We start from the raw sequence: 23,890 nt of genomic DNA, 5'->3' as shown, positions 1-23,890 counted from the left end.
ATATTATTATTGTTATGAATTATATCTTAATGTTCACATTTATTAAATATACCGAGTACTTAATTCTTACTATGTATATAAGGACCTTGTAATAGTATTTTTGTACGTCCAACAAATATTAGTAATGTGAAAGTTCGTAAGGAAGGAAGGACGGATGTTTGATACTCACGCAGAAACCAACGAACGGATTTTAATAAAACTACTTTAGTATAGTAAATACATCAGCATAAAACATAAGCTAAGAAGAAAAATTTAAAATAAAGAGGAAGAGAAAAATTTTACCATAATTTGGCGTGCGCGGAGAAAACTTTGATGATACATAAAAATTATTAACTACGCAATTGAAGTAATTTTTATCACCTACAATAAATTCTCCTGGAAAACTGGCCGTTCCCGTGGGATTGGTTAAAAAACCTCAATTAAAGCGGACAAAGTTGAGGGCAACAGCTAGTGCCATTAATTAGCGTTGTTAATTTTCGTCCTCGTCCATATCAAATTTATTTGTTACATTAATCTAATGGTTCTTTATCCTAAACAAAGCTAGACATTCCAGCAATACCTAGACCTAAAGATTGACAACATTTTTCCTCGCAAATGTATTAACAACGTCGTATGAATCTCGTATAATGCAATGATGAACACCTTCTCGGCTTCGTTAATTCGCTCGCTTGCAGCTCGCGCAATAATACTCTCTCGACAGTAAAATTAAATTTGCCATTAATGCTTTACAGTATACCTAAGTACTATAAAGTGTATAAACACACTTGTTTGAAGATTTTCAAACCACTCATTACACTAAAAAAATGAGTTTTATGTAAACGTGGCGTAAGAAAAAAAAAGATTGCGTGGTTTTATGAAACCACGGTAAAAGCGAAACTTTTTTTCACATTATATACTTTTAACTATATATATTCGGAATAATAATCAATTAAGGGTATAAAAATCGCTTCATCAATCTTAATTTTATACTTGGAAAATCGGGTTGATAATGGGCAATGATAAAAGTAGACTAGATCTACAACTAATATTTTTATTGAACTCTGTATCTTAGAGTACAACATACAATTACATTAACATACACATGTTAAAAAACTGATTTAACAATATTTTATCATCGTTAAGTCATTTTGATCAGTTTTTCAATCATTCTATTATCAATTCCTGCATCGTCATGAGTTTTACAGCTTATAAATGTAATCAATATTACATGGAGCACTGGCACAAATGAGTTATAGTCTAACAGGGTCAGCTGATGCGAACTATAGGCGCCGCCATATTGGCCTCGGCTGCTCTGACGAGCGCCTGTCACGTTATCCCCACTCCGCGGCCGACCGTCACGCGACACGCTATACACAGTCGAGACGATGTAAAAAAACTTTCACTTTAAAAATATTTTTAGAATATGGCTTAAACATACGTGACTTACAAATAGCTATGAGCTTTTCCCTTGCCCTCCTTGATGATGTCGACGGTCTCCTGGTTCCCGCCCACGTTGATGTCCACGCATATGATCGTGCTGCCCAGCTTCGCGAACCTCACCGCCATCTCGCGACCCATGCCGTGCCCAGCGCCTGTTATCTGGAAACGACAATGAAAACATACTAATTAAATAATAAATAAATATACTACGACAAAGACACATCGCCGTCTAACCCCAAATTAAGCGTAGCTTATGTTATGGGTACTAAGATAGCTGATGATAGATGAATAATTGTATGAATATAATACACATAAACATGATAAATAAATATACTACGACAATACACACATCGCCACCTAGCCCCAAAGTAAGCATAACTTGTGTTATGGGTACTAAGATGACTGATGAATATTTTTATGAATAATATACATAAATACTTAGAATATACATATAAACACCCAGACACTGAAAAATACTCATGCTCATCACACAAACATTTTCCAGTTGTGGGAATTCCACGGCCTTGGACTCAGAAAGCAGGGTCGCAGCAAACTGCGCCAATCGAATTGTATGAATATAATACCCAGAAGCTAAAAATCATTCATGTTCATCACACAAACATTTTTCCCATGTGGGAATCGAACCAACGCAGAAAGCAGGGTCGCTGCTCACTGCGCCAACCGGCTGTCTGCATTAATAATTACCATCATGAGCTCATTATCTATAGTAGATAAAAGCCCAAGCTAACATTCCTGTGGGGGTTGAAAATAAAGCTATTTGCATGAGGTTGCATTCGATTCTACATATAGAACAATGGTTATTTGATGTAAACCAAGATCGGTTTTGGCCTTGAACACTAGTAACTTCCGTTTAAAATTAACCAATATATAGTTATCACCATATCGCCTCAATAATAATGGTAAAGTATGTAAGTGCTTAGGATACGACAACTTAAATAAATAATTTTTGATTTGATTCGATTTGTATTCAATCAGAAATCCTTAGACTTATCCAATTATCAAGCATATACTTGAACGAGTAAAACTTATGCGGTATACAAAAGGTTGAAGACTCTGTTAGATAAAGAGTACATACAAGAATACACAAATCGCCATCTAGCCCTAAAGTAAGCGTAGCTTGTGTTATGGGTACTAAGATAATTTATGAATATATATAGATAATAAACAATAATACTTATAATTTACAGATAAAACACCCAGACACTAAAAAACATTCATGTTCATCACACAAACATTTTCCAGTTGTGGGAATCGAACCCACAGTCTTGGACTCAGAGAGCAGGGTAGCTGCCCACTGCGCCAATCGGCCGTCTAAATGTGGGGTTACAGATAAACTTACAAGCACGACTTCTCCGTTAACGCTCTTCGGTTCGGGGGGCACGAAGAACTTGTAGATGCAGTGGAACCACGTGGCGTACATCCTCACGATAAGCACCAGAACCTCCAGCGTCATCATCACGCCCTGGTAGATCTTCATGCCGATACCCTGCTCGTCGGTCCTGGAACCAATAAAACATTTATCATTAGCACTAATACAACAGATGTAGAAGTAAAATCACGTGTCTATCGGTATTCTACAAGATGAATTATTGAATTAACTAAAGAATGAATGAATATACTTTTTTTGTAAAACAAGCACAATATTGCAGGTGGGAGAAACAGAAGGCCAGAAGCACACTCAAAATCTTTTCAGTGCATTTTAGAAACGAGGAAGCAGTTAAGGATATGCTAGAACAATAATTAGTTCTCGAGTTTTTTTTTATTCCACACAATCATTGACTGCAATCTCACCTAATGGCAGTCTAAGGCTAACTTGTTAGAAAATAATAATTATATTTTTAATTACACTTAATAGTCTGTTAATAGCTAAGATGATTCTCGTTGATCTAGCCGCGATCATGTGTGAGCCGTTTCATTTATTTTCAAGTTAAAGTTAATTCACACCGAAACAATAATATAAAACTTTTTTTTATTTCATTTTTCATTTCTTGTTAGGGGTACAGCTGTTGTACCACTAATCGGTTTCCACGCGTTATCGTACCGGAACGCTAAATCGCTTGGCGGTACGTCTTTGTCTATAGATTGGTAACAGCTGAAACCTCCCACCAGAAAAAAATATATAAGAAAACACTGTCTGAAATATATAATGCACTAATTTACTTTTTGAAGTTATACTTCTTTTGTCGCGATGGAGAAACATGATGAGAGTGAATTTTTACGATGCGCGCGCACACCTACACCTGAATTCTACATCGTTAAGTTAGTTATAGATGGCATAAAAATCGATAACTATGTTCAAGTTGTATATTTTTATGTTTAGAACACGTGTTTCGTAACAGTACAAACAGTGTGAATAAATAAATATCATTACGTTAATTAAACCTTTGTTATTTAAATAAAATCTTTTTGATTAATTTTAATATTTATCGTTAATCACTAATGAATTTTAGTATTTTTTTTTCCATACGAATTCCAAAGAAGTATAACTTCTAACGCGTGTATATAAGTACACACACTCTTTACTTTTTATGTATGTAACACACTTGATTATACCTAGACGCTGGCATATGTATGTAGCGAGTCAAAGTCAAAAGTCAAAGTAAAAAATATCTTTATTCAAGTAGGCCCACAGGTGGCACTTTTGATGCGTACATAAGAACCACACGGTAGTGAGATGATGGCGATAACCACATTCGTAAACTTAAAACTAAAGCTACGAGGGTTCCAAACGCGACCTGGTCTAAAAAGAAGCCCACAATAAACTGAGCCGGGTGTTTTTTTTTTGTTATCACCATCTCACAATATCATTTTAAATTATTAGAAGAGCAACCTGGTTAGAGCAATAATTTACACCCAAGCTTTTTTATCGTTTACGTAGTCCTTTATACTATAATAGGACTTTTCTATAAGCTTACGTTTAATACAAACTTTAAACTTTTTAAGAGACATCTCCAAGATATCAATTCTATACTTAAAATGTTAAACGGGGGTAACCTTTTCTTTTCCCCTGGTACCGCGCCTAAGCAACTGTGCAAGAAAATATTATGATTTTTGATGTAATATAATAGGGGTATAAAATTATTATCCCCTGTCTATGAGGGCGCCTATTATTACTTTTTTGTTGTGCAAATCTTTAGAAGATGGAGTAGGTACAATAATGCATTTCACTCTATTTCTAGCTTATGCTCGCGACTTCGACTGCGTGGACAACAGAATTGGGTCTAAAGCTTCGCTCGTTAACAATTCTTAATTATACCACGGGAACTATTTGAGAGATCGGTATAGAAAGTACATGTCCTTATCCATAGCATAGGTGACATGCATACACAATTTCAAAGCAGTCTGCCCGCGGCTTACCTCGTAAACAATTTTCAAATTTCCCTCGGGAACTACTTAAGGAATCGGGATAAAAGATTGCCTATGTTCTTTTCCATATCAAAGGCTACATGCATTCCAAATTTCAACCAAATCCGTTCAGTCGTTTTTGCGTGATTGCGTAACAAACATCCAAACTTTCACGTTCATATTATTATATTTAATAAATTTACTAGTATTAGTAGGATTTTTGACCTAATATTTCGATCTTTCCTGGGAATGGACCCAAAACCTCATGATCCCTAGTTGATCATATTAACCGCATAACTATCGGCGCACGTACATGACATGTTTAATAGAAAGGAATGTGCGTCATATACCTAAGTTATTTACATAATTGTACTTTGTAGCATATATTACCAAGATGCTAATTGCATTGTTATTCATAATATAATGATGTCAATGTTTTTTTTTCCAAATAATTAATAAAAAGACATGGAATCTGATACCACACTTAAGTCATAGAATTGTAGAAAGCGTAAAGAGTAATGCAATTTCACTTCGCCTGATAAACAATGAAGAAAGTATCAGGTACAACCTTATTTTCACTACCTACTAATATTATAAATATCAATGTAAGTTTGTTTGTTACGCTTTCACGCAAAAACTACTTAACCGATCCTCATGAAACTTTGTACCTACACATATTCTTGAAAGTGTTAGAAGTAATATAGGATACTTACTTTTTATCCCGACATTAAGCTCGTTTCCTTTGGGAGAGGGAATGAGTGTTTGACGATTTTACATTATAACTTCCACAAATTATAACCGTATTTAATAATTATTTTTGTACTATAGAGGTTATAATATGTGTTTAATTTAGCCCAAACTGTGGTTGGAGATCAGCAAACCCCACGTTTAAGGTTAGTGATAGAGAATACTTTAATTTTTTGTAGATCTACAACTAAATTTAATGCCACATCAAAAAACAAATCAAACGCAGACGAAGTCGCGGGCAACAGCTAGTATTTTATATGTATCATCAATACTTTTCTCAGTGCACGCGAAAAAATAAACTTTGGGTTTCATTAATAACAGCTCGACAAATTTCGATTAAATTTGAATGGGACCACCTGGAAAGTATGCCCTTTAAAACAAAAAAAAAGAATTTTTCAAAAATCGGTTCAGTCGTCTTCGAGTAGGTAATCGGGTAACATATCTACGTAAACAAAAAAAAGATTCCGACGAATTGCGAACCTCCTGCTTTTTGAAGTCAGTTAAAAATGTAGACATAAGTACAACTAGCGGTTTTAATTTCAAGTTTATATAACATACACGATAACTTGAGAAGTTATACTAAGGGTATCTTAAACCATTTCAAAGGAAGTTGTATACAATTTTACAATAAATTACCGGTTGATATCTTGGGGATGTCACCAAAAAACAAAAAAGTAAGTTTGTAACCTTATAGAAAAGTCCTATTATAGTATAAAGCTTTGGTGTGAACAAACCCGGCTAAGTTTGTTGTGGGCTTCTTCTTAGACCGGGACGCGTTTGGAACCCTCGTAGCTTTAGTTTTAAGTTTACGTGTAATTCTTATGTACGCATCAAAAGTGCCACCTGTGGGGGCCTACTTGAATAAAGATATTTTTGACTTTGACTTTGAAATTGCTCTAACCAGGTTGCTTCTTAAATATTTTTTAATGACAATGTGAGATGGCGATAACAAAAAGAACACCCGGCTAAGTTTGTTGTGGGCTTCTTCTTAGACCAGGGCGCGTTTGGAACCCTTGTAGCTTTAGTTTTAATTTTACGATTGTAGTTATCGCCATCACTACTCACTGCTATGTACACATTTTGTATATAATCAACGCATCAAAAGTGCCATCTATGTGCCTATTTGAATAAAGAAATATTTAGCTTGACTTACCATTATTACAAAAAAAATAATTACAAGAATAAATATTCAAATTTCGAACCTCGAAATTTTCAGCAGATTCATAAAAATCATCTTAAGTTAAAAATCTTTAACTTATATTAAAGGATTAACGAGTCCGAATGTTTGATTTGCATAACAGAATAAATAGGGGTTTGAATATTTTAGTATGGACCTTGGTTTACCTACGTTCCGCCATTTTTTTTTTTAAATAGCAGCCACGCATAAAGCCTGCATTAATAATGAGGTACTCTTTGAGACCGCCATATTTAAAAAAATTGGCGGATGAGTTGGTACCTAAACAAAGTATTTTTAAGAGGTTTTAATACTTAGTAAATGTTAGTATTTAATAATAAGTTATCAATACGCCCTATCCGGTTTGCGTGAAGATATAATTTGCTCCGCGAGTAGATAACCAACGCTCAATGTCATTGGCGTGAGTAATCAATTTCAAGCTTTTCCAACTGTTTCGAAAAATGATACTTACGTGTAATGTTTACATAATTTTTTCATGTTTATTCTACTACAAGTTAGCCCTTGACTGCAATCTCACCTGGTGGTAAGTGAGGATGTAGTCTAAGATCGTAACGGCATAGCCCGTTACGATCTTAGACTACAGCAGCAGAGCAGTGATAATAAACCTTCGAACCGGCTTCATCATTTATTGGTATGTCTTTATCGGTAGATAACCAGCCAAAGCAAAAGCCTGAAGAAAATTCTGAAAAAAAAAATTCCCAAATTGCTCCTGCCGGGGATCGAACCTGTGACCTCTCACTTACAAGACCACAGCGATACCCACTGCGCTAGGGGTCGACAAACAGTGAAAGCCAGAATATTGTTAAAATAAATAATTAAACATTGATAAGTGCCAAATATATAAGTAAAATGATAAGCATTTTAACGGATGTGCTGATAATATTTATTTTTTTAATGCTATTTGGTAATAAAATATGAATTAGCAGCACATTCGTTAAAATGCTAATCAACTTCAAGAAATAATAAAAATTATAGTTTCTACGCGACATCGTACGGCAACGCTAAGTCGCTTGACGGAACGAGGGTAGAATTGAGAATGTACGGGATCACCCACTTAAAACCGCTCCCACCGCCGCACTAGGGAGGTTGTCAAAAACGGTAAACGTAATCGAGATGCGTCAAACTCGTACTAAGCGTACTATCATCCACCAATAAAAACGACTAACGGGTAATAAGAGTAAATTGCCTTGAATCAACCAGTTTATTGTGCGAGGCCGGTTTTCAAACGATCGAGTTATAGCACTTGATGTTCGCAAGTGAGTATTATTGTACTAGATACGCAATTTTTTAATCCTACATGGTTTTTTTAACTAAGTACCATGTGATCATATAGTTGACCGGGATTTGCAAGTAAATATTCAGAATTCCCTCCTAGTGGAGGGAAACCCCTAACCCTTTTAAAACTTCTTTTGGCGCGACTAGGAAGTAACTCAGATTTTTTTCTGACGGTAGTAAGGCTTAAGTCTGTGTTGTTTCCGCTATTTAAAAATAATAATTTGGATTGGTCGTAAATATATGTCATATACTCCGCGCTTCTTGACTTATACGCCAGCTAGTGGCAAATATCATAATCAATTAGGATTATTTATTATTAATATTTTTAAACAGATCAATTGTGATTAAAAATTCAACAAGAGAAAAGTTTTTTAAAACATCTCTAAATATACTTGTTTATTTATTAGTTTTGTAATAAATAAATTATTAATAAATTTTCTGACAATTGCGACATTCTATAATATTCAATGACACGGTTATATTGACATGTGCTGATTAAACCTTCAGTTTTCTACTATATATATATATTATATTCTAGTTGACAAATGAAAATATTTATAGAATGTGAAAGTGACATTAATGAATTTTAAATAGAATATAAAAAGAAATAGTGAATATTAAATGAAATGGCGGAGTCACAGGAACATTTTACTCTTTCATCAATAAATAATAACATTAATTTACTTCGATCGAGCGTAAAGGTTACATGCACACACTTTTTTTTATAATGGCGTCACTGAATTCCGTACCGAACCGAACCATCTTTTAGCCGTTATTGCATGCTGTGCATTGTGTTCAAAAACAATGAAAACGCCCCGTGCACATCTCACTTCACTCCCGTGTAATGTTGCAAGTTCAAAAAATCTTCCTATTTTCCCCATTTCATGGAAACATTTGGAACATTAGAGGTAAAATAATTACTGTCAACTGCTAAATGGAGTGAAGTAACAAACTGGCTGATTTAGAAACACTACCAAAGTGGAGTGGTTTTAGTCGTGTAAACGGCTTCTGTAGGTTCTTAAGTCAGTGATTGGCGATATATTTTGTGGCAACTAAGACAAATCATCAAATAACATTGCCGGCAGCTAGAAACAAAAAGTATAGCCTACAAATCCAATCACTAACGCTTATCAGTTTCACTAGCCGATCAGCTGCCATTGCAATGCGTTTCGACGGGTAACTTAATATTATTTTCAATTTGAAATTTAATGGATGAAATTCATTGTAATTAAAGCGTTTATATAGTAATATAGTATATAACGATGAGCTAAAACGAGGTTTTGAATTTTCCTTGGTCTGGGACTGATCCAATTCAACTGTCATTTTTTTAAGCAAACATTTGCTACGATATAAAATATCAGATCTATGAATAAAATCACGAATTCATGGATATTTTCAGTGAAAACCAAAACAAAAAAAAGAATGAAATAATTCATTTTTTTTTTAATATGGAATAACAAAAATGCCTCGTAGAAATATTAATTTGAAATTAGGATGTCAAGTACTTCTGTAACCACAGATATTATTCAAAGTGCTCGTTCGACAAACCGGCAATTTCAAATGTAAAGACCTAGCATTAAGGTGTACCTAATCTAAACTGCCAGTTGGTAGGTGTTAAAAATTCACACATCACTCTTTGTAATTGCTACTACGTACGTATGTTATGATTTCCTAGTAGTTACGCTTCAGCGCCTCACATTCGATCAAGGTCGCATAGTTTCGCCAGTGGTTGCAGAACATTTGATTATCACAATGCGATTATTGTACAAATTGCGTATTTTATTCCATACCGTGTTCTCTGTCGGCGCACAGTGTGAGATTTTCTACTTATTTGATCGAAGAGCGTCATCTAGTGAAAATACTGTCCAAACTTTAATCAAAATAAAAATCACAACTTTAACATGGAATATAAATATTAAATTTAAAAAGTACATAACGAAGTCCACGACAGCTAGAGATTTTTTTTTCGCAGTTTGGCAGATAACTTAGGCATCCTGCAGAGTCACTCACAGTCGGCAACGGTGCAATTGCAATTTTTTTTTTTAATTTATTTATTTATGTGTAGCGGCCAACCGTTTATTCAGAGAATAGTCAAAAAAAACATATTTTTTTCGCTGTGAAGAACTTCATAGATATTTTTTTGTTGTCAAATAAATATTTGAACCTTTTAGCAGCACTAAAGCGCCCTAAAAGGAAAGTATAGGCGGGATTATCCATACAAATGTAGTTTCATATTTCCTCCCTGGATCACGCCTCGAGAGCAATCATTTTTTTTCGTAAAATCATGTGTAGACATTGCGCTACCATTTCTATAACTTTAAAAGCTAAATTCTTTAGAAATATGACAATAACAAGACCAATAATTCACAAAATAACGCGAAACGCGATGTCGCGTAGAAACCGATTAGGGGTATGACTACCATACTCCCTAACAGGTTAGCCCGCTACCATCTTAGACTGCATCATCACTTACCATCAGGTGAGATTGCAGTCAAGATCTAACTTATCATTATCTCGCTCAGTAAAGACGACTATTATTATTTATTTATCTACTCAAACTCATATTTATGTATTTATTGTATGTATTACTATATTTATTTTTTATATTTATCAATAGTATTTTTGTATTTGTGTAGTCTGGTTTATGTATTAGTATGTAGATATTCGTATGTGTGTACTAAATAGTGTACCCCACCTATTTGTTTTCTTTTTGGTTTACCTAACCCTGAGGTTGCCAGGCAGAGATCGCTACTTAGCGATAAGGCCGCCTTTTGTATCCTGCTTCATTCTTCATGTGCTTCGTTCTTTTTTTTTTGTCTCGTTTTTCTGAGTGGTGGACAAATGAAGAGTATGTACAAAAAGTAAAAATAAATAACTTGTAATGGAATAAAAAAAAGCCTATTCACCTATTTTAAAAATAGTTGAATCGGTTAAGTTTTGGATGAGAAAACAGGGGAATACGAATAGTCGATCTCGCCAAATTTTTGAAGTTATACTTCTTTTGGCGCGTTAGGGTAAATGTTGAGAGTAAATTTTTGAGATGAGAGTAAAAAACGCGCGCACACCGTCACAAAAAACCGACACCCTGAAGTTAGCTATAAGGTTTGACAGTGTACACTTTGAATTGTCAAAGTCTGCGGATTCAATTTTACAAGAATCTCAAATTTTAATGTTGAGTGAAACTTCAAATTTAATTTTATTTATTATGTGTAGATTTTTTTTTGGTGATATTTAAGTAAACTTTATTTAACTAGATAGTGCGTTTTAATGAACTTTCAAGGTATGCAATATCTTTTTTCTATTGTTAGTGTAGTTTTTCCACAAACATAGAATAAGGCGAAAGGTTACACACATGTTTTTTTATTGGTAAAATCGGTCTGAGCTGCTTTCTCACACCCTACGGGGTAGACAGGCTTAGCTTCTGTGGGCTCATCCCGCCAGCAATAGTTTTTTCAAATATCATATCATTACATTTGTCCCAGCTATAGGTCTTAATAATATACCGTCTTAATAATGTTACTAAAAAAATATTTACTGTGCTCAAATACAAAAATATTATATTACCATTATGCACCTACTATATATTATAATGATAAAATTTAACATACCAAAAAATAATACAGCCGAGCAACAGAGCGAAACAACAATGAAATATAAATTTTATTAACTTGTTTTTATTTTAGCTCAGTTATTTAAAAGGAATTCTAAGATTCTATGAGGATTTTGACGACCTTCACTTTACGACTTATTCTCATCACTATACACATATTATAATACATACCTATAAAAACACAAAAAATTGTTAAAATTGGTGCGGAGCCGTTTTTGAGTACCTACCACAAACACCGTGATACGAGATTTTTATACACAATGATCCAACATCGTACGGAACGCTGATTCGCTTGGGTACACGTTTGGTCAATAGTATAGTAACTAGCCACGGCCGAAACCTCCCACCATACCAGACGGGGAATAAACACGGGACCCACCGAAGAGATAGTATTACATAAATTAAAAATTAAAAAAAACCCCGACTTTTAATACAGTGTACATTATTGTACTACTCAATGGCCCTTTTATTTAAAACTTTTTTTTATTCCACTAAAAGTTAGCCCTTGACTACAATCTCACCAAGTGATGATGCAGTCTAAGGTGGTAGCGGGCTAACCTGTTAGAGAGTATGGTAGTCATACCCCCTAATCGGTTCGACACGCGACCTCGCATCCGAAAACTAAATCGCTTAGCGGCACGTCTTTGTCGATAGGGTGGTAACTAGCAACGGTCAAAGTCCACCAGACCAGACCAGAGAAAATTCAGAAATTATAAATTCCCAAGTAACACCTGCCAGGAAACGAACCCGAGACCTCCTACTTAAATTAATAGCCCGCACCGTTGCGGTCGTCAAATGAGGTAGTCATAATGAGGGAATTCGCAAAAACTGTCATTCGCCATTTTGATGGCGGCCATCTTGGACCGATTTTCATCAAACATAACAAAGGACACTCCCGACTAATTCAGCTTTAAAGCAAAATCTAAAACCGGTTCAGCCGTTCGGGAAATAAGATGCCACAGACAAACATATGCACACGCCAACCTTATGAGATCTTGTCGTTTTTGCGTCGGGTGTTAAAACAGTACCGCTGCGCATATATTCATATGTCGATTAAAACTAAACCAATAATAATTGTGAGTTAACCAAAAGTTGCGTATAAGCAGTGATTGCCCCACGTATTGCGTTCACCTTAACATTGACCTGCTTGCGATATCCTCCGGTCACCGGTCACCGGTTAGTGCAACACCTAACTTATGCAATTATCTAACTGTTAAATATTTCCACAAATTTGTAGTTAAATTTTATTCCATTCCGTTGTTCTAAGTTTGTACAAAAGTGAAAAACATTTACCTCAACTCTCAAATGGAGGCAGCTAAATTTATTTATGCTAAATGGGTTATATGCTTACTTCGATTAATTAGGTTTTTTTTTTATTTTAAATTGCAATTTATTGAAAAGCGGGATGCACGGTTGATAGTTCAGTTGGATGCTGGAGCAAACTGAAAATCAGCGCTGAGCATTATTGCCAATGTATAGCATAATGCCGAGTTTTGCGGCCAGTTGCCATTTGCAATAATACCAAATACTGTATTTTTGTTTGTGTGATTATATCGCAACTAATAATGGAGCAAGGCAATTAAGTTATTTATTATAAAATATTATTATTATACTACCAAGCTTCTTGTAGCTGTATTTTTGGTCGCCATTGGTTGCCTAGATGGCTAGCGTAAACGAGAGCATATTTAAATTACAAAAAGAGTTATTTATTTGGCTTTTAATTGTAATTATGAGAAACATGCATTTAATTTGAACACATTATTAAAATTTCTCAATCTTTCATGTTAAAAATACAAAGTTATTATGAATATTTATTTTTCTTCCCTGTAGGTGTCAATTTTGCAAGCGCCGTCAGTCTATGCGAACGCATCGTTGTAATTATAACAAAAAAAAAAACTGCGCGCCATTTCTTTGTTTCGCCTTGTGGTTGATTAAATAAAATCAAGTATGACGCTCATACCTTGGAGGCTTGGAAGGTCACTTCTGTGGGATGCAACTTGTGTTGATACCCTAGCTGCATCACACATCCAGGCCACTTCGTCAATGGTAGGTGCGGCTGCTTCCAGTGCCGAGCAGGCCAAGAGGCGTAAATATGAAAACCTGGATAGCAGCTTCATTTTTGTGCCTTTTGGTGTAGAGACTTTGGGACCGTGGGGTCCGGAGGCAAGAGCCCTTTTCAAATAATTATCGAAAAGGGTTATCGAGTCTACCGGTGATCCTAGAGCGGGCAGTTACCTTGGCCAACGAATTAGTTTGGCCATCCAGAGGGGAAATGCTGCCAGCATCTTAGGAACTGTGCCTCGCTGCGGTGGTTTCGAGGACGTTTTAGATTTTATTTAGTTTTTAAATAGTTTATTTTAGGTTATAGTTATGTATTAATAAAAATTATAAATAAATCGTTTCAATATTATATTTACTTCAAATCAAGTAGGTAATAAGTACTCTATACTCCATTTTTTCTAGCTCGCCTGATAATGTGGAAGATATTTTCATTACTTTTTATTGTAAAGTATGTTTTAAAAATAACAAAAAAAAACTGATATAAAATAACTTAGAAAATAATTAAAAAGCTAGATTTTCTTTATGTAAATTTTTTTTTATCTATTTTATCATCATAATCATATCAAATCATTACCGACTCAAATTAAAATTCAAAATTCAAAATTCCTTTATTCATGTAGGCCTATCACAGGCACTTACGAAGCGTTCATACATATATGTTAACATAATTGTAAGGGGATGGTGATAACTTCGTACGCCAACTTAAACCTAAAGCTACGAGGGTTCCAAACGCGCCCTGGTCTAAGAAGAGCCCACAACAAACTTAGGCGGGTATTTTTTTTTGTTATCACCATCTCACAGTTTATTTATATTAAGCTATGAAGCTAGAGCTATTCACACCTAAGCTTTTTTATCGTTCAAGTAATCTTATTCTAATTACTTAATTATATTAAGTAAAGATAAATATACTACGACAATACACACATCGCCATCATCAAAACTTGTCAAAGATCATTTTTTGTCTGAATCTGCGGATCTTTAACATGCCTATTCCCCTCTGTTTTATTTGTGGTTTGACAATATTGTACATATTTATTTATTATTGATATTAATTATATAGGTATATATTAATTATTATCACTATCTATATATTTTATTGTAAGTTTATTATATGTATATATTATATTTGTATATATATGCATGTTTATTTAAATGCACCACCTACCTCTCTTCTTGAGTTGGTTTTAACGCCTTTGGTGAAGATATCGCTATGTAGCGATAAGGCCGCCAAATTGTGTACTTTTTGTTAAATTTTTACTTATAATTAATATATACAATATGTTTATGTTGTGTACAATAAAAGAGTATTCATTCATTCATTCATTCATCGCCATCTAGCCCCAAAGTAAGCGTAGTTATGGGTACTAAGATGATTGATGAATATTTCTATACATAATATACATAAATACTTATAATATACAGATAAACACCCAGACACTGAAAAACATTCATGTTCATTACATAAATATTTTCCAGTTGTGGGAATCGAACACACGGCCTTGGACTCAGAAAGCAGGGTCGCTGCCCACAGCGCCAGTCGGCCGTCGTTAATTTCATAATAGTTTTAAAAAATAAACTTTACACTTTAAATTTACAAAAACATTGTTTACATTATAGGAGAAAGAAGGACTTTAGATAGCGAGTTTATCTATAAGCTGTTTTCACCAATATCCAGAGCGAAATACCTGTAAGAAACCTTCGTGTAGGCAAAACGCGAACTGAAGCTGGTTTAATCATAAAATTGTTTACTGTTACTTATGATTAGAAACTTGCAGAGTCCTCAGTTCCTGGCCGGTTCGTGTTGCCGTTACTTACATAATTGCGCTGATTTAGGACGCGTGTTACGTAACACGTAACCGAGATGCTGATTTATTTCTAGACTCCGTTTATATGTAGCTACGTATATGGATTGCTTGTGGAGTTGCGGCGGACATGTGGTAAGCGCGTGTGAATTTAATCCCACCCAAGAGAAACATGAGGTTTTCTTAAAAAAACTCTAGAGCTGTGATTATCTTGTGAGGGTTAAAGTACCTACGCTGTTATAGCTACTATAAAACTCTTTTGTTATTAAAGGTTTAACTCTTAAGAGTTTATTTCATACTAGGTAATTTGCAAAGGGGATGCTGGAGTAGAGCGCAGCCCTTTAAATGTTTATCTTTTAGTCCATGATTGCGATCTCCCCTGCACGGCTAGCATGGGCAGGAGACAATTATCTCCCCGGGGAAAGGATAAATGATTATCTTCTCCCACAGCTTTATCAACTTTCAGAGCACTGGCGCACAAGTGGAAATAATATCCAAATAATATACCTATGTGTAATAATAAACGGGGGTAAACTTCTCCTACTCCCTGTTCCCGTGCTTTAGCAGGTGAACACGTTAATAACATCCCCTGTCAGGGGATATAATCGGGGGATATATTTTTTTCCTGCGCGTGGTAGCCCGGCAGGTGGCAACATATGATGACTCTAAGACCCACCTTATCGGTTTTTCCACGGCATCGTACCGGAACTAAGTACAAATTTAACTAATTGTAATGACTTGAATTACACCTGTGTGTGTGTGTGTGTGTGTGCACGCGTATATGTGTGCGTGTTTGTATGAGAAACTGACCAACCAAACCAGAAAATCTTGTGTCTTGGGACACGGGATATCCTAGTTAGGTCAGGCCAGGGTTATTTGAGTAAAACATGTACTGTTGATAAAATAAAAAAAAATATATATTATTATTATAATTCTTTAATGCCCGCGAAGTCGCTTTGAATTCTAAATCCTGATTCTCAGGCTCGAATAAACTGAAAATAAGATGCGAGTTTCAAGACCAATTCTGAGAATCTGATGAATCGCGAGATTTCGGGACGGGTAAACTGACACGCAGCTAGATTTCCACAGGCAAATTGAGGACAAAAACAGAAATGAATAAAAAAGAACAAAAGGTACAAGTAATTTAAATTTGTGTAACAAAGGCGGCCTTATCACTTATAGTGATTTATTATTATTTATTTATCATTATCAGATATATGCATATAGATGCATACGGTTTTCGGCTTTTCCGGGATAAGGAAGTTATTAAGTTAGCCTTCTCAAGGTGCCATTTATCTCTAGGCTGATATTTTTTTGGGTCTGTGCAGCTATTGAGCTGAACATAGGTAATAAACAAATAAACAAAAACATACATATAAATATATTTATGGACATACATACAACATTGCATATTTAAAAGCGTGTTAAACAGGTAACGGTGTTTAATCGATCTTTTCATGATTGTATAGAAAAAAAATTGCAAGGACTGTTCTAAGTTACTTTTATAACGCAGAAAATAGGAAAACCGGAGAAATTACTTACTACCGAATTAGTTACTATTTATTCAATATAACAGTTTAGTTTCCCTAGTTTATGTTAGTCCCAAAAAACATATGTTTTCTTAGTTGATGGCACCAATAACTAACTATTATCTATTATCATTAATTCCTATTATAGTATAAAGGACTATATTATTATACTAAATTCTTTGTTCATGTAGGCCTATCACAGGCACTTATGAAGCGTTCATATATGTTTACATAATTGTAAGGGGATGGTGATAACTTCGTTCGCCAACTTAAACCTAAAGCTACTGCTCCCTTATATTAAGCTATAAAGTTAGAGCAATTCACACCCAAGCTTTTTGTCGTTTAAGTAATCCTTATCATTAAAAAGAAAAGATGGCAACCCAAACTTAACCTCACCTCTAATTAAAGCAACAGTTAAAACAGAATAATAATAATTCATTATTCTTAGGTCCGAAATAAATCTGACACGTTTTAAATCTAACTTTGGCTATGAAAAGTTGAAGTAATAAGATACCGATCGTTTAAATAACCTTAGAATAAAATCGTAAATAATCAGTGTGTATTAAGTGAGAACATTTAATTGCCGCATTTGCTTAAATTAAAAATCGATGCTCATCACGCAAGCAGGCTGGATGGTAAAATTGGTTGGGATTGTGCCATGGTCAAGTGTTTTAGCTGCCTTGTTGATCTAGTGGTTCGCACTGTCTATACAGTGGCGTGCATCAGGTTTCTTACCAGGGTATGTATGCCGGCAGTGGAGTGCATAGAGGGTATGCACAGGATATCTAGATGATTTAAATTGAAGAAAATCTCCAGTCATAGTTACAAAAAACTTAAGGATTAGCATTCTAAGAGTTATTAATAGCGTATCCTTAAGTATTTATAACTCGCACTGGAGATTCTTCATTTAATATCACCTGCATACCCTGTTCATTCTCTTTGCACGCCACTGTACATACGGCAGGAAAATGGCAAAAATCATAGCTTTTGCGCATGTGTTAAGTGCACACAACTGTTTGTATGTTCATAATACGAGAATCGGATGTATGGAGTATGAATAACAAGGTATTGTAGGGTAATCAGGTCGATGTAACTGGCATTTACTGGTCCTGTTTCTATGAGATGACATGAGAAAAAGGATGGACGTAACCATCTCGTGGCGTGAGCCCTACCGGTTTTGATTACCGGGTTGGAACTTTTAAATTTTAAGGTTGTTTTGTAACTGGGAAATGGGTACACGTAATTATTTCTTGCGACTCGTATCGATTCCCGGTTGGACTTAAAATTTTAAATGTTTTCTATTACGGGAAAATGGTTCAACATAATTATTTCGAGGCGCTGGCTCCAATAGGCGGGTTGAGCCTAAAATTTTAAATGTTTAATAATACGGGAAATGTACAACGTAATAATTATTTCGTGGCGCTAGTTTCTTATCTCGGGTTGAGCCTAAAATTTGTAGGCGTATCTGTTAGGGGAGAATTGAATTTATAAAAATACTAGCTGTTGTCCGCGACTTCGTCTGCGTTTGATTTTGTTTTTTTAATGTGGCATTCAATTTAGTTGTAGTTCTAAAAAAAATTAAAGTATGCAGTATCGCTAAGCCTTAAATGAGGGGTTTGCTGCTGTCCGCTGAAGAGTTCTGTCCTCTATCTCCAACTACATTCATCAGATTTACACAGATTAGGCAAAATTAAACAAATATTATAACCTCTAGAGTACAAAAATAATTATTTAAATGTTATAATTTGGCGGAGTCATGGTGTAAAATCGTCAAACACTTTCGTCCCCTCTCCCAAAGGAACCGAGCTTAATGTCGGGATAAAAAGTATCCTATATTACACCTAACACTTCCAAGAATATGTGTACAAAGTTTCATGAGGATCGGTTAAGTAGTTTTTACTATTATATTAGTAGGGATTAGTAGGGATAGGGATAGGGTTTAATTCAGACCAAGACCTGCCGTCTAAAACTAGCCGTGGCTGAAAACCAGACCAGGACAAAGAAAACTCTGAAATTATGAATTCCCAAATTGCTGTCTTGGATCAAACCCTGGCCAGCGCTTATCAGACCACAGCGCTATCCACTTCGCCAGGGAGGTCATCGAAAGGCCTTAGTAGCGCACGTTAAATCGCATTGTAGAAGCATCGAAGGGAGAGCAGGTCTGTATTAATTGATATGCTGCAGGTGACGATGATGAACTTCATGAGCGCCCAATAGTCTAAAATTCCACTAGTGGACTATAGGCCTCTCCCAACGGGAGGGTTTTGACATAACGACCAACGTACCACGATGTGCATAAGGGTCAGTGACGTTAGTAGATGGTAGAAGGACCCTTACACACTTGCACTTTCTCCGTTATATTGCCTTATTTTGTCGCCCGTAGAAAGAGGAGAGGTGATGAAAGCTGCACAGAAATTTGTACCAGGGTAACCAGTGGCGTGCATAGAGGGTATGCACAGGGTATGCAGATGATATAAAATTTGTAAAATCTCCAGTACGAGTTATAAATACTTAAGGGTAGGCTTTTTATTAATCTGACAATACCTATCCCTAAGTTTTTTTATAACTATTACTCAAATTCAAATTCAAATTCAAATTCAAATTCATTTATTTCAAGTAGGCCTACTTTATAAGCACTTTTGAAACGTCAAGTATGCATGTTTGTGTGACTCTACCACCGGTTCGGAAAGCAGATTCTACCGAGAAGAGCCGGCAAGAAACTCAGTAGTTGCTCTTTTCCAACATCAACATTTACCACTAAATTTTAATTTATTACTGACATTGATGTGCTTAAAGTTGAATACTCTATTAAATTCGTTGTTTATAGTATTAAATAGTGCACTATAAAGACTGTCCGGATGAAAATGTTCGCACGCAATACCAGGGATTTTCGCAGAAATTTCACGTTTGAATCGCATTAATTTAGTCTTAGTTATTGGCCAACACTTTATAATTTGTCTGCTTTTATTGATAGTATTTAAACCAGTAATAAGTTGACCACAATGATCTGACCTTAAATTAACTTTTACTGGAGATTTTATATCATTTACATACCCTGTGCATACCCTCTATGCACGCCACTAAGGGTAAGCATAAAGCAGTAAAATGGCATAGAATGTCAATAACCTCCTCTGCTGCCAGTTATATGAAAATTTTAGGGTAGGCAGCGCTTTTGCGCATGTATGAGGTGCACGCCACTGATTGTAGGTTCAATTAAGTACTCACTCAAAAAACAAAATGTTCCTCTTTTTCCCTGACTGTATGGAAACGTTGAACCACATCACTGAGCCACCAACTAGCACAAATCAAGTGTACCGCAATCAAGCACTGTGTTTGAAATTTACAACTATTACGTTGTAGAGTCAAAGAAGCGTGCGGCCGCCGCAACAGACTTTCACTAATGCAGTTGCAGGCGCGGGTTGCGTAATTGCAGGAAACGTGTCGAAACGCACCCGCGTCCTGTGTGTATCCTCCCTGAATCCGCTTGTTAGCGGAGTTTGTTGAATAAAAGTGACTATAGTGTTGCAGTTTTGTTGTCTGTTTGTTTGGTTTTTACTGTCGGCGTTATCGTAGCCCTGAAACGGATGGACCGATTTGACGAAGTTGTTGACTCGCTGTTGACGCTGCACGAAACGCGTCGAAACGCACCAATGTCCTGTGTGTATCCTCCCTGAATCTGCTAGTTTGACTATAACAATGACTTTATTATTATAGTATTGTCTGTTATGTTTGTATTGTGTATTGTTCTTCAATATTTTCTGCGTTGTTGTTTTTATATTTTCTGTGCTATCGTAACCGATTTGATTAAGTCAAAGACGCGTGTGCAGTGGTGTAATTGCAAGTAGGGTAGCTTTCCTGAACCCACTCGTTAGCGCGAGTTTGCTAAATAAAATAAAAAATGAAATATAGTATTGCATTATTTATATTTTTCTGTCTGCGTTTGTGTCTGTGTCATCGCAGAGCTCAATCAATGGATCGATTTTCCCCCACACGCATTTAACGTGTTGTGAAATTGCAGGAAACTTGTTGAAACGCACCCTCGTCCTGACTTGACAAACAACAATGACGATAGTATTGCAGTGTTGTCTTTGTTTGGTTTTTTAATGTGTGCGTTTGTTTTTGAGTTATCGTAGCGCTGAAAATGATGAACCGATTTGATCAAGTCGAAGGCGCGTATTGCGAAATTGCAGGAAACGTGTCCGAACGCATCCGCGTTCTCTCTACTTAATCTTCTTGTTAAACTATAACAATGACTATAGTATTGCAGTTTATGCAGTATTGTCTGTTTCTTCGTTTTATTATTGCCTGCTTTTCTGTGTGTCTTCCTATTTATTTATTATATATGTACCATACAATTTGAATGAGAACATATGATACAAGGGAAAGCTTATCTCTATAAGAGATCTATTCTAGCTACCTCAGGATGTGAGTAAGATGATTTTTTTGTGGTATCGGTCAAATAAAGGTACATACTAAATGATAACTACTAAAAAAATGCAATACAGAATAAAATTTGAAGATATTATATTATTTACAAAATACATAAAAATAATATAATAAATATAATATATAAGTATAATAAGTAAAAAGTGATAAATATACTATGAAAACGTTAGATAATACTCCATGTCTTCGTAGCATTATAACGGGGTTATGATAGGTAGGGTAGGGTAGGGTAGTTGTAGAAAACGTGCCACAACGTTATGGCGATTTATCAAGTTATATATTCGCATATATATTGCTATTTGACATAGGCATCTCAAATTCAAATTCTTAATCATAAAATCAAATTATAAATTCTTTATTTATTTAATCCTAAGCAGGCTTTATAATATGTCTTTATTATTGTGAGGTGATGGTGATAACAACATTCGTTAATTTAAAGCTCAGAAGAGCCTCAAACATAGCGGGTTTTTTTTCCGTTCTGGGAATAATCATATCGACCTATTACCGGCTAGTGTTGCCCAAATTCAGTCTTGGTCTTGCAGTCTTGGTCTTGTTCTTGCGTTTTTGCAAGACCAAGACCAAGAACAAGACCGCGTATTTTTAGCAAGACCAAGACCAAGACTGACCGTGCAAGACTTGAGCAAGAACAAGACATAGCCTGCAAGACTCTTGCGTCTTGCAGCTAGGACTTAGCGCTATTTCACGGAGTAGTTAGGTGTAACAGTTCGGTGTATAGGTAGGTAGGTACGCTTAGGAATTCTATGAGACGCAAAAAACTATATCAAAGAATATGAAAAACTGGACCTATGCGCATTACGACTAATACCATAAACATAGCGAATAAAAAAATATCTATTAAAATCAAACTGAGTGCATGCATAGTTATGTTTTAACCATCGGCACTTTGATAATGCGGCATCAAAGGTTTTGTACTTACTTCTCAAAGAAATTTGCCGCTTTTCGGAAGTACATGGTTATGATACACGCGTCGGCGGCTTCTTTTGAAATCTAAAACAATCGTTGCCGCCGCGCCGAAATCATAACATTTGACACTATTCATGCAAAATAATTTCGAATTTTAAGAGTACCTACAGGTGTTCCAAAGAATAAATAAGTTTCAGAGTGCTTAGAATGAAAATGAATACATTATACTGATCACGCAAGTAGTATTATGATTAGGATAAAATGGTGAGGATAGGTAGTAGATGTCATAATAATTCATTCTAGTAAGTAATTATAATATTGATTACTTATATGGTTTTAAACTAATTACTTAGGTACTATTATTGTACATTTAGTCATTATATTTCTTAAGTTTTTACAAGAAAAAATAGCAAAAAAGTGTTCGAATATCTCTGAGAGAGATGATGAGAGTAAGTATTTACTAGCTGTGCCCGCGACTTCGTCCACGAGGAATAGTAACTTTGGAGGTATAGTGACGTTCAGGATTTATTTATTTATTTTAAAACTTCTGTCATCAAACATACAAACGAACTCTTCAGCTTTATTCAAATAAATGATAAATCGTAAAACTCTTTTATTAAATTTCTTATAAGTTGAGGGTTCAATCTCTCTCTAGACAGATAAGTATTGTTCTTTAAAATACAGTCAAGTTATTGTAATTAATTTGTTTTTTTACATGTTTTAACAAATGTAAGCTTATAAATCATAAATGTTTATTAAGAAACAGTTACTTCCATGGAAAACGACATATAGGTCAGTTGATTTTTCGAATTTCTTATCAAATCTTCAGTTATTTATTAATCTGCTTGATCTTTACTATGGCTATGTTAATTCAAGCTCACAATGTTCCAATTCTAATACGTTTTTCTAAGATTTAAAGTAAACTTTAATAAATAGTAATAGACTAATAGGTAATTGCAAGACTTGCAAGACTCTTGCTGCAAGACCAAGACCAAGACCAAGACTGGGAGCGCAAGACCAAGACCAAGACCAAGACCAGGTGTATTGGCGCAAGACCAAGACCAAGACTGGCTAAGTCTCGTCTTGTTCTTGCATTTGGGCAACACTATTACCGGCCCACTACGTGCCGGGATTCGAACTCGCCCCCCCGAAAGTGGAAGTCCTACCCAGTGTCATTTTCTTGGACAGCGCCGATGCGTGCCGGGTGAACTCGCATTCAAAAGCTTATCTTGCCGCTGCACTGTCAAGGTTTAAGATAGTTAAGTCTAAGAAACTATCTACGGTAAAAACACATTGTTATTTATATCTCAGCGGGTGCACGTAACACAGATGACGGTAGGTACGACTTACGAGTATGTTTGCGTTATTTCTTAACCCGTGTGTAATCACGCTATAGGATTATCGATGTTTATTGTACTAGCTGTTTCCTACGGATTCACACACGTTAACACCTCGCTACATGCATGTAACGGCCGATTGGCGAAGTGGGCAGCGACCCTGCTTTCTGAGTCCAAGG

At 35.4% G+C, this 23,890-nt stretch overlaps 1 protein-coding gene across 2 annotated transcripts in view; it reads right to left on the bottom strand.

Moving 5' to 3' along the window:
• LOC120632777 (estradiol 17-beta-dehydrogenase 11-like) overlaps positions 1-23,890 on the bottom strand; it is a 49,370-nt gene that overhangs the window by 10,817 nt on the left and 14,663 nt on the right. For both annotated transcript variants that reach the window (XM_039902783.1, XM_039902792.1), the window contains 2 exons: positions 2,780-2,939; positions 1,427-1,578 (listed from right to left, as the gene is read on the bottom strand). In XM_039902783.1, the coding sequence (XP_039758717.1) occupies positions 1,427-1,578; positions 2,780-2,939 (312 nt within the window). The remainder of the gene's footprint in view (positions 1-1,426; positions 1,579-2,779; positions 2,940-23,890) is intronic.

Source organism: Pararge aegeria, chromosome 2 (genome assembly GCF_905163445.1).
Source record: "Pararge aegeria chromosome 2, ilParAegt1.1, whole genome shotgun sequence".
NCBI lineage: Eukaryota > Metazoa > Arthropoda > Insecta > Lepidoptera > Nymphalidae > Pararge > Pararge aegeria.
This window is presented reverse-complemented; position numbering and strand designations above follow the sequence as displayed.